The 14,924-nt window shown below is 41.4% G+C and overlaps 1 protein-coding gene across 1 annotated transcript in view; it reads right to left on the reverse strand.

The window, feature by feature from the left end:
* The window catches only part of tgfb2 (transforming growth factor, beta 2), an 89,368-nt gene that overhangs the window by 71,074 nt on the left and 3,370 nt on the right, over nucleotides 1-14,924 (reverse strand). Inside the window, exon 2 of the mRNA XM_085981033.1 lies at nucleotides 1,072-1,235. Within this exon, the coding sequence (XP_085837159.1) occupies nucleotides 1,072-1,235 (164 nt within the window). The remainder of the gene's footprint in view (nucleotides 1-1,071; nucleotides 1,236-14,924) is intronic.

The raw sequence follows: 14,924 nt of genomic DNA on the forward strand, positions 1-14,924 counted from the left end.
ATAACTCAAAAAACAGCCTTGAATACAGGCTTTTTACCAGTGCCGCTGCTTTATGATGATTAAGATAAGTCTTGTCTTACTGCACGCAATTCCAGGATTTTCAACAATGTTTTGCGATCACATCTTATAATACAGAAACATTTTTTCCATGAAACACAAAACCTAAAGGCCTTGCCTATGACATAAAACAATTGGTTATACTGAGAGTGCAGTGGGACATAAGCTTGTTGTAACTTAAGCTGATGGTTTACCCAATATAATCATCGTTTGTAGCGTAGAGAAAAATCAAAGTACACAAAAATGCATTTTTTGTATTGGTTGAGCCAAAACTTTGTGATTGGATATGTGAGTGCTAAAGATATACTAGCTGGTCTGGGAGCATAGCCTCCCCTTCCCTCTCCCCCGAGATGTTTTAGTTTTTGACATTTTGTTGGTAAACATTCCAGTGTTTTGAAGTGCACTGTGACTCAGCCTTTGAAATCAAAACTAACTTTTTAAATATTAGAATAAACTAGTTGTTACAAGTTACAATTAGCTCTTCATTTTTGAGTATAACACAGCAGAAGTGCTGACTCATATTAATACCGGATTGATTTATCCCACAATAACAGCAACTCATGACAATAGAACAGACACTCTAATGCTGGAAATGCTAAAAACTCTAGTCTTGCAGTACAGGGCTTGCTAATTGAAAAGAAATGTCAAGTGAATGCTAAACCCCTCACCTGTCAGCCACCAAGTGTTGGGCTGAACCATCCTGGGATCCATGTGTTCTCCCAACCTCTGCACATGCACACATATTTCTGGTGCATTTAGGGCATTCTGGGGTGATTTTAACAAAAAGCCCCACAGGTTTTATGATTTAAGTATTTGGCACATATATATGTAAAGCACATTGTTCCTCTCTAATAATGAACTCCCCCTGCCCCACTTATAACACTTACATAGCTCCTAAAGATGAAGTAATGGAAATGATTCACTATACCTATATACAACAATTACTGAACCTTTAAATTAACAACAATTAAAAAGCACATTAAATGTAATAACATTTTTAAAAGGAAAAATTACCTGATAAAGTTCTATTCGTTGTTCCTCTACTTTTGCCTTTTGATTCTGTAAACGAAACACTCTGAACTCTGCCTTCACCAGGTTGGAAACATTTTTCTCCATTGATGTGACGTCTAAATACACACGTCTGAAGTATGGGTTGTATTGTTGGGACGGGATGACATCTACATGGAAATGTACAGAGCAATGGCAAGTCAATATATCAACAAAGATCAGCAAGCATACTTGTAAAAACAACTGCAGCCAGTATGCAAAGTATTAGTTTCAGTCAGTGATCCCAGATGTCCCTATATAAATATAGTGTAGTACATGACCCCTGCTCCCAGATTTCAAAAACAATCAGTTTAATTGTAAATCATTAAATTATGATATTTTCCACATTCCTAAGCCTGGCATTATTTAATAAGAACCTGTTTCAGAGGGTAACAAGGCCTCAGGTTTCTATGTAGTGTAAGCATTCTATGTGCCTGCACTCCAGAGGTGTATAATAAAATGTTACTACTTCAGTACTCTATAACTCTGGAGTGCTGGCACACTAGGCTCTTATTTTCTTCATAATTTTGCTTTAGAACTTCTAAATGGCTCCCTTATTTTGCCCTTCTGTGGCATACACGACAGCACTATTTTACAGGTAATACATCATAATAGCTAGTCAAGATATTTATAAAACATCTGCACTAATGTAACTGCCAAATTAATAATTCATTTCAACAGTACAGCCACAACAGACTTCCACCAAATTTATCCGCATTCTGCAAGATATCAGGCATTAATATAAGAGCTAGTTAAAGAAAGTATTATATAACAAATAATATGGTTGAAATGAAGTAAAAGGCTGTAATTTAATCTCAGGGGTTCAGTCGAAGTCCCTGAACAGTTTGAGCGGTGCTCTTGCCACTTATGATGTTACCTGGATTCTTCAATTAAATAACTGGCTTGTTACTTTCTCTCAACCATGCATTATCCTACATACATATGTTCTCTTTTCCCTGTTGAGAAATAGTTTGAATTGAAATTCATAGGACTAATTTCATGGTTTCTTCTTGCCAGTCTTGTAATTTAATTCCGTTTCCTTTTTAAATGTGGAAGCGTCTCTTAAGGACTTCAATATGTGGATGCGGAAAAGCCTCCCTGTGGTTTAGCTGTCAACTAAAGGTGTCCACCTTCTGATTAGTTGAAAGGATGGTACTGATTTGTAATGATCGCTGCAGTACTTCAACCATTTAAACATTGAAATCTTCTGGTAATTTTCAAAATATACATGTACTAGAGGTCTAAACAACTTCAGTAATAGCAGATGTCAGCAAACATAATTTAAAAATCAGCTACTCTTTGGGGTTGAATGGTGCAACCATTTCACATATTGTGCCTCCATCTCTGGAGTTCAAAATCAGGCCGACCAGCTCCCCAATGGTTCATCAAATATATCGAGTAGCTGAGCCATACAGGCCAGGAAGGTCCCAGACTGGATCTGTTACCTGGTCTCAGCTGGGGCAGTGGCAGAGGTGGTACAATTAGTCTCAGCACCCTGGACTAGGTAGGTTAAGGCTCCTGCTCCCAAATCATCCAGTGGCCCCTGCTGGAAATGGGTGTGTGTGAATATCAGATGAGAGTAGGATCAGGCTTGGTTGTGATACCTCTGTTGTTTAATAGCCTCTTGACACTCAGGTCGGAATTTTAAGGAAGAAAGTGGGTTGGGGTGGTGGGGGTCTCTGAGGCGGTCGGGAAACCCGGAAGGCCAGGTTTCCTGCAGGCCATGCTGACTTTAACGGCAGGGCCTGATTTGCATTCGAGGCCTTGGTTTCCCATTCACGTCCAGCCAGATTGAGAGGCTGGCTGGCTGCAGGCGGGTAGACCTGTGGCTACACAGAGTAGATAGGGAGGCTTTGTGTGGGGGCCAGGCCGTTCAATGGATCGGGGTGGGGGGGAATAGAGGATCGGGGGTCGGGCTGGGCCGTTCAATGGATCGGGGTGGGGGGAATAGAGAATCGGGACTCGGACTAGGCTGTTAAATGGATCGGGTGGGGGGAATAGAGAATCGGGACTCGGACTGGGCTGTTAAATGGATCGGGGTGGGGGGGGAATAGAGAATCGGGACTCGGACTGGGCTGTTAAATGGATCGGGGTGGGGGGGAATAGAGAATCGGGACTCGGACTGAGCTGTTAAATGGATCGGGGTGGGGAGGGGGTGGTGGTTGGGCAGAGGATCGGTGGGGGGAGAGGGGATTGGGGCTGGATGATGGGGGGTTGCTGAAGGGAAGCTCGTGGCCGGCCTCAGCATCATTGCTATGGGGGGGGGATGCCTGGTGGGTGATCGGAGGCCTTGTTGGGGGGGGGGGGGGTGGTCTCAGATCGTGGGGGGGTAGGTTAGGCAGGGACCCTGGATCCAGGAGGTAGATATAAAGGCACTTACCTCCTGGATGCAGAAGTGGCCGCCTTGCTGTAACTGCTGGGTTTCACGAATTGTGTGAATCCCATCCACATACAGATAAAAACTAAATGGAGGTTAAAAGGGGCTTTCAGCCTCATTATATTTAAATTGACGTCCCACCCCCTGGGAGGGGGTTGGTCGCCCGTCCCTGTCACACTTCCATTAAAACTGGAAGTGGCGGGTTGGAGTCGGGAATCCGATTTTTAACAATTTAACTACCTCCATGCTCCTAACCCACCCATTCTTTTAAGGTAAAAACTCCCCCCTCAATGTCAAATGTAACACGTGAATAACAATCATTTGGGCATGGTATCAAAAAATGATTGGAATTCATTGAACTGTACCCAGTAAGGAGCCAATACCTTTAGGAGAGAAGGAGATAGGACACTGGCTGAGAATAAATACAGGCCAGACTTGTGGGATGAAAGTCTACTCTCCCTGCTGGTTGTAGGACTATTACATGAAATAAGTTAGTGCAGTCTCAACCCACTTCCCAAAATATACAAGTGAACAAAATAAACCTTCCCGTACTTCAGCACTAAGTGGCACTAAATTGACAACTTCATTCAGAATCAATAAAATTGAATGCAAGTGCCACATTGGAGCAGCAGTAGGTGCTGTTCTGAGGTTAATGTTAGAGCAAATTAATGGTAGCTTTACCATCACAAGATCACAAGTTATTTACAGATGAGGAAGACCATTTGTCCTATTTTAATTCATCCATCCTGAACAATCCTACACTCCCAATCGCTGCATCCAGTTATTTCTTACTACTCCACTACTCTACCCAGATTCCCATTCCAAGATATCAGTCCTAAAGTTACCTTTTATTGGTTTGAACCTGTGTCCCCTTGTCCTACTCCCACAGTTTAACAGAATAACCTTTCCAATGCCATATCCTCTCAGATGCCTCCTTTTCAGGCTAAAAGGCACCAATGTCTTCAGTCTTTCCTCATAGTTCAGATCCCTGACACGTGGGATCAGCCTGGTGGCTCTTCCTTGCATTGCTTCCAACAATTAAATATCTTTCTTATTTCTCAGTAACCAGAACTGGACACAGTACTCAAGGTGTGAACTGACCAGAATACTGTACAGTTTGATCATGACTTCCTCTGATTTGTATTCTATTGTCTTGGCTATGTAGTTCAATGTTCAATTTGGCTTTTTTGATTTCTGCCCCACATTGGTTGTACAAGTTGAGCATTGAATCTACTAATACTCCTAGGTTTCTTTCAATTTCATCCTTAGCTACTTACACACCATTCATGGAGTGTGTAAATCATCAATTTTTCCTTCCCTCTGTGCAATGTTTTGCATTTGTCTGCATTAAATTTAATCTGTCATTGTTCAGCCCACTCGCATATTTTGTTTAACTCATTCTGTAGTTACTGGGCTGCCTCATTGATTTCACTGCCTTTCTTAGTTTAGTATTTCTTGAAGTTTGACCAATTTATATTAGAGTTTCTGAATTCAAGCCATTAGAAACAGCACTGGCCCTAACACTGAGCCCTGGGACACCCCACTCCACCACCCTAACATTACCCCTCTAACGAATACTCATTCATTTCTACCCTTCATCCAATTTATTATCCATACCCATGTTTTACCCTGAATCCCCACAGATTTAAGTTTAATTATCTAGAACTTTATCAATTGCCTTTTGGAAGTCTTAGCACAGTTGACTTGGGTTGTCACTTCTAAAAGAAATCAAGGCGTTTAGTCAGGCAGGATCTTGCCTGTATAAAGCCGTGTTCACTGCTGTTTACTAGGTTAACTTTGTACAGATAATCCTTAGGTTTACGTCTGATAATTGGTTCCATTATTTTACAAAAAATTGAAATAAGACTGATGGGCTGTCAGTCCCTGCGCCTGTTTTGTCACTCTTTTTGAATATGGGCATGTTTCCAATCTAGCGGTATCTCTGCAGTGTCCAGTGACTCTCTCATAATGATTGCCGGTGCCTCACAGATCTCCTCTCTAGTCTCTCTCGACACTCTGGAATAAATAGCAACTATCCCTGGGGATTTATTTGTTTTAAGCCCTTTCAGCTTGTCCAAAACTTCCATCTCATTGATATTGAAGTCCTGAATTTTACTTTGATATTCTTTTTCTGGAGAGGCCATCTTGTTCAAGTTTTCCTTTGTGAATACTTGGAGGAAGTGATCATTGTATCTAGAATTTTCACCCCCCAGTTTACTCCTATGGTAGTATAAATTTGACTTAAAATCCTAGTATAGAGTTGCCAATTACACACTGATTTGGCTGCTGCGCCTCCAGAAACAATTTCCTGAGTAGGTGGCTGAATGTTAGAGTAGCTGTGCCAGCTCCAGTATAACAGCTGGAGTTGACAAAGTGCCCCAGAAACCAATGCATGTCATGACATCACCCTATCTACTTACAGGAACAAACCTAAGTCCAAAAATCAGTGCATCATTCCACATGTGAAAATCCATTTGCATCCGATCTATGTGCATGTGCAATGGTGCTCTACCTTTTGGAGGAAAGCGAGGCACCTAAGTGAAGCAGCAATTTTAATGCACATCACTTATATCCAGATATAAAAATGACATAAACAGCATTGTACCTGACCTGGAAGTATCTGATGCACTGAGTGGGAAAAGCAGAAAAACGGTCCCTTCCCCAACAGTGACGGTCACAAAATCCAACCTTCCAAAAATGGGCTCATATGTATGAAACTGATCTCCTGTGAATTTTGAACCTTGAATATATGAAGTTAGAGTTGAGGGAATATATGAAACCACAGTATTATTGTGTTTACTGCGTCTCTGAGTGAAGTCCTATAACGAGTTGGCACAGTGCTGCAGCACATTGTCCAAGCAGACCTAAGGGATAATACACAGTAACACAAAATAACAAATTACCAGTGTTATTGTATGAGTCTACACTCCTGGTGGGGGAGTCCAGAACAAGGGGGCATAACCTTAAAATTGGAGCTAGGCTGTTCGGGGGTGAAGTAAGGAAGCATTTCTTCACACAAATAATAGAAGTCTGGAACTTTCTCCCCCAAAAAGCTGTTGAGGTTAGGCCAATTGAAATGTTCAAAACTGAGATTGATAGACTTTTGTTAGGCAAGGGTATTAAGGGATAAAGAACCAAGGTGGGGGGGGGGTGGTAAATGGAGTTAAGATACAGATCAGCCATGATCTAATTGAATGACGGAAAGGCTCGAGGGGCTGAATGCCCTACTCCTGTTCCTATGTTCTAGTTTTAGTCCATATAGGGAATAAAAGACGTTGTCCTGAGTCATCCCTTACACTGATGGAATAAAGTTCCTTGCTCCTTGTTGTACATGCTATGTTCTTCTCAATATCTGGTAGCTGAACAATGGGACCACCATCAGCAGCAATCCTTCAAATGTGGGCTTTGAAATGTTTTCACACAAATCTTGGCATCGCCTACATTCTGGATTATTTTTCATAATCTATTGAGTCCAGGTGACCTCAAAAAAACTGGCCAATAAAAATAACTAAGTGGCCAGGACAGCAAGTTTATCCAACCTACATGAAATATGTTATTGGATATAGAGGTCACCATAACAACACCTTTGGCTGACAGATATTTTGGCTTGTTTACACAAAATTACATTTTAAAATAATTTTTGATTCCACTACAGGGGGACGTTCACTTAACCCTTTCAGGATAGAACTTCAACATTCCCGAGGAAATTCGCTTTTTTTGCCTAAAACGATATCCTATTATTGGAAATTTAGTAAATAATAATTAGAGTGACGGGCAGACTAGGAGTAGAAATGTAATACTTTCACTTCCAGCTAGATGGGAGCGAGCCTTTGGCTTAGTGGTAACATTCCTGTTCCTGAGTCAGAAGATGCAGTGTTCGAATTTCTCTCCAGTGAGTCCTGATGCCGAAACTCTGGCTCTCAATTCTAGGTTAGCATCCAGCAGGGATACTCGTGTCCAGTGGATTTGGGTTCTCCCCACCCACCCCCAGCATATGGGTTGTGGGAGCCCATAAAACCCTCCCACCTTATAGGACTAACCACCCTATCAGCTGGTATAAAGATGGCTACAACCATTGAAAGAGCGTTTGCGTTGTGGCTTGTCACGACTGAATCAACCTGTGCATCCTTACACTATTTCACACTATTCTCCAAGGAGAGTGTGAAGATATGAAAACAACAACAACTTCTAGTTAGATGAGCCACTGATTCATCATGCATGATGGTAGTCATGCTCCCAAGAGAAGGGCGTAGTATAAAACTAAGGCATTTATCCCCACCCCCCCACCCCCTCCAATCAACTGAAAGGAAAATTAAAGGGAAAATCACGCAGGTCACTCATGCACCCATCCCAGCATCAAGTATCGGAAGGGGTGCAGGATGAGTGAAGGGAGAAAAATACGACACCAATGCAGACATACTTAAAAATATCTAAAGTGCCTGTTTCCTTCTTGTTGTACTACCCGTCAAAAATATCCACAGTCACAGCTACACATCCTTATCTGTTACCACGGACTCTGTAAATCAAAGCTATCAAATGGCAGAGCTACAGAACTTTGTTTTGTTGTTACTATTTATCTTTTCAAGAATTTCTGGATTGTTTCAATCAACATTCAGTTTGCACAATGGAAAGTAACTTTACAGGCACTCAAATGAAGGCAACTGTTTCCTGCTGTCATTTTTGACTGACTGGAAAACATTTCAGATGCCATAAATAAGACTGGAGGGGGAATGTAGAATGTTATGTTGCATGGCATTTATTTTGGAAAACTTCACTTGACGATATCAGTTTTCATATTCTTTTCTCATAAAATTCTGCAAGCTTTAAATATTCTTTTATAGTCCATCGTAAAGAGTGGAATTCATTTGCAGTGCTTCCTGCTGTTCAGGAAAGTAAACATTTTGGTAGGATCGTAAATTCTTCATGGTGCTGCCTGAAACAGTTGGACTGTCTTTGGCTACAGGGATGATTCTCCTAAAGTCTCGGACCTGTTCCTGGAGTGTCTGTGTCGCTCTTGTTTCAGTGGGGTGGATTTTCACTTTTACCACTGGGTAGAAAACGGGAGGTTGCGGATTGGCCATCCGTTTTACACACTGCTCAAAGCGGGGTGTATAACAGGTGGTCGATCCACTACTGCCCATTTACAACCTGGCGGTAAAAGTGAAATTTCACTCCAATGTGTTTTTAATACAAGTTTTAGTTAATAACAAGCTCACTTCTGCTACCAATCACAAAGCTTGCTCTGAGTCCGAATGCAGCTTTACAAACAGGGAATAGAAGCAGTTTCCCAAAACTGCACACAGGTAAAGATTTCTATTTCTTTCCAGGAAAGCTCACTTCACAGGAATTCATTTCCCTGAGACTTGTAGTACATTTCTAATTACGTGGCGGAAACTATGGCCAGGAAATTTCTCAAGAGCTGCTCCCACTCTGCCGGCATTACTTTGCCAGGAGTGCGGCACAACGGGCTTTCCGTGCACATCCGGAAAAGTAACTTCGGCAGAGCAAGAGCAGCTCCGAGGAATTTCCTGGTCTATGGAAACCATTTTGTACCATTATCTCATGTATATTGATGGATTGTCAAAAATGTTGCTGCAGTTAATCCAGTTCCTAGCACAAGGATCCTCAGCACCAAACTTCCCAATACTAATTAGCGCCATTTTGGCAATCCTACGTGGAGAGGCCACAGGATGTCTGGTGTGGGTAATGATAAATGTCACCGTGGTTCAATTCAAATTGCTCAGGATGGACCTTAAGTGCATCATTGGGCAGAGTAAAGAGAACTTTACTCTTCATCTAACCATGCTGTACCTGGCTTCAGAATGCTTGGTGCTGGCACCGAGTGACAGACATGGAAAGTGTTCCATTCCTTAATATTAACATTCATCATCTTGATGAGCACAAAATGCACGCTAAAAGAACAGGGAACAAGCTGATGAAATAGAGCATTAAATACACATTCTTACCATACTAAATATTGCTTAGATTATAATATTATAACACTGTCTATTATTGCTCATTTAAAGTGAAATCTGCTTCACAGACCAGGCCTAGACACACTGTAAGTAGGGTGGCTGCTTTTAGGTTTTAATCATTAAAACCTGACACCATTTTTCCTCCTGAAAAGAAAATGTTGAAGTCGGTATTTATTTCGATAACACTGAGTAGACACTAAAATTAAGGGCCAAAGGTTAAAAAAAAGCTCTGCTATATATTTGCCTGCTATATATTATGCCTATGTTTTGTGTGTTAATTAAATAATGCTTTCTGGAAAATAAAAATGTTATTTTACTTACCTCAACCGTAATATAGACAAAACATTTATTCCAACTGTCAGATTACACTGAAACTGGCCATTTGGGAATGCTCTACATTATTTGCTTTGCACAGAATTTTACGTCAAATTTAACTTTTCTTAATGAAAGAAAAATTGAAAGCACGGAGAAAATGTCTAAAATAAGCATTAAAAACCATAAAAAATACAAAATAAAAACCAGAAAGCCTAACTGTGATATATACTACAAGCACTTTACCTGAAGTAAACTGAATGAGGAATATGATACTGTACTACTTTTATCTCATTTAGTTTGCGTTGCCTCCCCTTCCATTTTTTTCAGTCTCCTCATGTTACATACTGACCAGAGGGTGCACAAGTGACCTGCTCCCAGCCTTTAGTTGCCACTTTGTACCTGTCATTAGTAAGTGTGCAACACCAGCATGAAGTGACCCGCCCTTGATGTTCCCTCCTGATCTGTGGGAAAAATGTCTGACTGCTGCTCTGCACCTTTCCTGCTTGACACAGTTAAAAATATAGCTCACTCTGCAGAGAACAGCATATCTACTCTGCCATACCGAGCCCATCAATCAGTAACTACATACTGTGAGCATGTTAGCTTTTCTTCGCACTCTGACAAGCCTTTGCTAAAACACTTACCAAAGACAGAGAAGTAAGAAAGTACAGCTAGCACACAGTCCAAAAGACTCTGAGGACTAAAATCTGCAGAGTGGCAGATGTGGCACTCTGGACAGTGGGCTTGAGAGCAATGATGGGGATGAGAGCAATGAAGGTGGAAGCAAGACAGTTGCAAAGCAGATCAGTGGAAGCATCAAAGCCTGTGTACTGGAGGAGAAGCAATCAGGAATGGGAGAGGACAGTAGTGAGTGAGTTGGGGTATTTTTTTGAGGGACAGAAGATGGCAGGGTTTGGAGCAGGCAAGAGGCTATGAATGGGAGAGGGGTCAACGCTACAACAGACTGGTGCACCAACTTGTGCTGCCATGAAGTTGAGGCAGTCTGAATTCCACAAAATGCATGCAGGCAGCTTCTGATTGCTGGTAACATTTTTAATTGAAAAGAACTGAGGCATTTGGCCCTTGTCAATCACTAAATGTGAATGGATGTACTGTACAGCAGACCACCAGAGTTTGTTTCAGAAAAAAAAATCTTTCCGGTGGGGTTTTAGACTGATTGTTTTATACTGAAACTGATGCACATGATTAATGTGTTAAGATCACCTCTTCCAGGTTGTATTGCTACCAACAACAACAACTTGTATTTATATAGCGCCTTTAACGTAGTAAAACGTCCCAAGGCGCTGCACAGGAGTATTTTAAGACAAAAAATTTGACACCAATCCACATAAGGATAAATTAGGGCAGGTGACCAAAAGCTTGGTCAAAGAGGTAGATTTTAAGGAGCGTCTTAAAGGAGGAAAGAATGGTAGCGAGACGGATAGGTTTAGGCAGGGAAATCCAGAGCTTAGGGCCTAGGCAACAGAAGGCACAGCCACCAAAGGTTGAGCGATTATAATCAGGGATGCTCAAGAGGGCAGAATTAGAATTAGAGAATTACCAGCACATCAATGTACATTTGCTGTATTTGCACCGCACTTTTGGTATTGTTTTAGTACACACTTGCAGTGCCAGGGAAGGCATCTATCAGCATTTGACTTACCAATCTCCTCAATGTTTTTCAGTGCACTGAACTTTTGTACTTTGAATACCTGTACAAACATTTTCCCACTGAATCTCAGGCTGAATACAATGTAAAGATTCCCTAGATAGGTCTACCAATACCCCTAAAGCTGATAGATGTAATATATTAAGGACACTCTTAGATAGATATTAGGATCTGGCTGGAACTAACTTATCCACGATCACCTCCTCACTGACGAGAACTTGGAAATATCAGGAAAACGCTACATAGGCTGCAATGACACATCAGCAACTGCACGTGATAAATCAGTGGATGATTAATAATCTCCCTGTGTAGAGAGCTTTTCCTTTGCAACCATTAGCCTTCCCAAATTAACTTGGCTAAATAGGTACACATTGAAATGACCTGTGTGGAACTGTATCTAAAAACATGTATATATAAACTAGCTTTCAGCAGCTACTGCTCTTCGGTAAGCCTTCAGTTAAACTGTACTACTGTCTGAGACCAGTAACTGTAGACGGTGAAATGCAGCCAGCAATACCCGACTTAGAAATTGGACTGCACGTGGCTGGAAATCATACTCTGCCCAACAGGAAAGAGCTCTGTGCATGTGTGTTTCCACACACGCATGGAGCTCCACTCCCTGGCTTTTTTTTGTGTGTTAGGAGAGTGGGCTTAAGAATCCATTTTTTCTTAACATTAGAAAGACTCTAAAGTGCCCAGGAGTTCCAACAGACCACCTGAACACTTTTTGAACCCAGACACCATATATTTACATTCCTAAAAAAAAGATTGTTAGGGCAGTTCCAACTTTCCGGTCACATAAAAGGTTTAACCTGAGAATCATTTGCTGAAATATTTCAGACCATTTTTTAATTATATTAGAATGGCATTAGCTGTTTCTTATTAGGACTGCTGGGGAACCAAAATAATTACTTTATTTGAAGTGTTTTGTTATGTTTCCTTGCACTAAATGCATTTCATTTGTATTTCCTATGTCACGGGAGTCAAGTTTTGGATTTCCGTCTGTTTTTGGTGATTTGTAAAATATATAAAGCTGAGGATAGTGGTTACATATTTTTGATAACCGACAGCAGCAATCAGAAACATCATCTGTAATCACCTTTTCTGCCTAAAGCCACCACAGCAAAGTAATCAAATCATTCAATAACATGGCATTTATAGACTGGATCCAAGCCTGCTTCCACAAGCCGGCAAATGTTTTCATTACTCCTGTCAACTGTGTGATACTGCTCTTTTTAACAAAAAGATGGAAAAGGCCATGCAGCATTAAGATCTGTAACACTGTGCAGCTGCCTTGAGAATTACATTCAATTGCAAATCTAGCCCTTCTTTAATTTATTTTTCCAGTGTTATTTTACTTATAGGCTGGGCCATTTATTTACAGTGACTGAATTAGTCAAATTCTATTTTGATTGCATGGGATTCCAGGACGTTTTAACTATATTTTTGTAAATTGCAATCCAGCATTCTGTCCATTTATAATTAGGACAACTAGTTTGCAACAGCTGAAGTCAGATTCTGTTTTTATTACAAGAAGTTCTGGGAATTTTACCAGCGTTTTTAGGGCATTTCACAAATCTTTCTGTGAAAACCACAATCCTGTGGCATTTTAGGAATTTACACTACAGTTACAGAAATTATTTCCTAAATAAGGAGCACAATATATTATCACTTTATTAAAAAAAAGTTTTAGAAATGATTTGGCATCATTTGTTTGGTGAGTGCCACTATATGACAAATGATCAGGTTATATAGAACAGTGAATATTCTCTACCTGTGTAAAATACATCAATAGCTGGAGAGCACAACTGTTGACCTAAAATGTTAAAAATCCCTCCTGAGCCAAATAATAATGTGAAAAAAAGTGCGACGAAAATGAGTTGGAAGAAGGTTCACAGGATGGAACGATGGCCTGGAATTTCCTAGACAGTTTCAGTGAAACTATGGCGTAAGAGTGGAGCTGCGCCAGTGTTTTCCAAGGAAATTTGCGCATAGCTGATTTGCGGTGGTTTAACGCTGACACATCGCTATGTGCAAATTTCCTCGGTTGTTAGCACTGCTTCCGAGATACATCCGCCAAAACCCTCTGCTGCTCATTTACATAGCCCCGCCCCCATGCAAAAGTTTGGCTCACACGCGATTCCTGTATTTACGCGAGTAAGATTGTCGGGCAAATATTTAGGCACAGCACAGCCCAAAGTCTAGCGTAACTGAGATTTCTGGAGTTTGATAATGATTTTCTTCCCGATTTAATAAAAAATGTCTTACTGAGAGTTGACCGTTGACTGCAATGGAACTGAATATCAGGCGCTGTGTATAACGAGCGGCCGATCCGATACTGCCCGTTTTCCTGCATCGCCCGAGATGAATTTCTGGCCAGAAGCTCCACAATTTGGGTCTAAATTCGCAGAAACCAGCGTAAGTTTCAGCGTAATTTCTGCGTGTGTGATTCAGGAAATTCCTGAATTTCAGGAAATCAAACCCCAGGAAGTGATGAAATTACTGTTTCTGCAACAAATCCAGCATTTAAAAATAAAATTCTTGTTTCCTGGGCAATCCCAAACTGACTTTTGGCAGCGCCAGCTGACTTAACGTGGATGCAAATGGAATGCAGCCCCTTAAGAGGCTCCCAAAAGTAACGCATCGCTTTATTGGGAATCGCTGAAATGTGGTCTTGAAACATTTTGTTATCTTTTAAAAGAAAAATGTGTGGAAATGTATTTTCAGAAGTGCATCTCTTTCGGACTAATACAAGCAAAGGAGCCAGTGTGGAGGACCTGAAGCCAAATACATTTTAAGATCGTGGCCAATGGTGGGGAGAAGAAAACACTTTAAAACAAAACAAACTTATAAAATATGTGGCTCACGAAGGTCAAACTCTGCGCGTCCCAAGCTAGCTTAGCCTTTCAGTTCGGGGAAAGTAAGTAAGTACAAAGCAGCTCGCCGCTCTTAATGATGGGAAGCCAGTGTGTTTCTTAGGAGCTTTTTACAGTACGAGCTTGTGGGAGAGACCGTCACATTGCACGCTTCCTCGCTCGCTGTGTAACTATGCACAATACTGGACTAACGCTTGATCACCCAAAACATTTAAACCTCCACAACACCATTTCGTGCGCTGTGTCTTGAAATTGCTGGAAAAAGTACCGGCTCACTTTTTTCCTGTTCAAAATGCAGATGTGATCTGGCTCTTCACAAACTGCAGCGACAGCAGAGCGGCGTTGCTTACTTCCTGGCATCCGATTGGTTGAAATTTGTTCACTGCGATACATACAACTCACCTCAGGAAACAGCGAGATCGTGATGGAGCCTGGGGTTCAGAGCCAGGCGTACAGAGCAGAGAGCACAGAGGCTTGGGCTTGGAGCCTGGAGTTTAGTGCAGAAGCATAAAGCTGGAGCATGGAGTTTACAAGCAGGCACAGAGCGCGCTGGAGTACAGAGTTTGGTGACTGGGACCTGCAGTACAGAGTTTGGTGACTGGGACCTG

The sequence above is a fragment of the Somniosus microcephalus genome, chromosome 3 (assembly GCF_052327205.1).
Source record: "Somniosus microcephalus isolate GS21.2 chromosome 3, FLI_Smic_1.0, whole genome shotgun sequence".
NCBI classification, from domain to species: domain Eukaryota; kingdom Metazoa; phylum Chordata; class Chondrichthyes; order Squaliformes; family Somniosidae; genus Somniosus; species Somniosus microcephalus.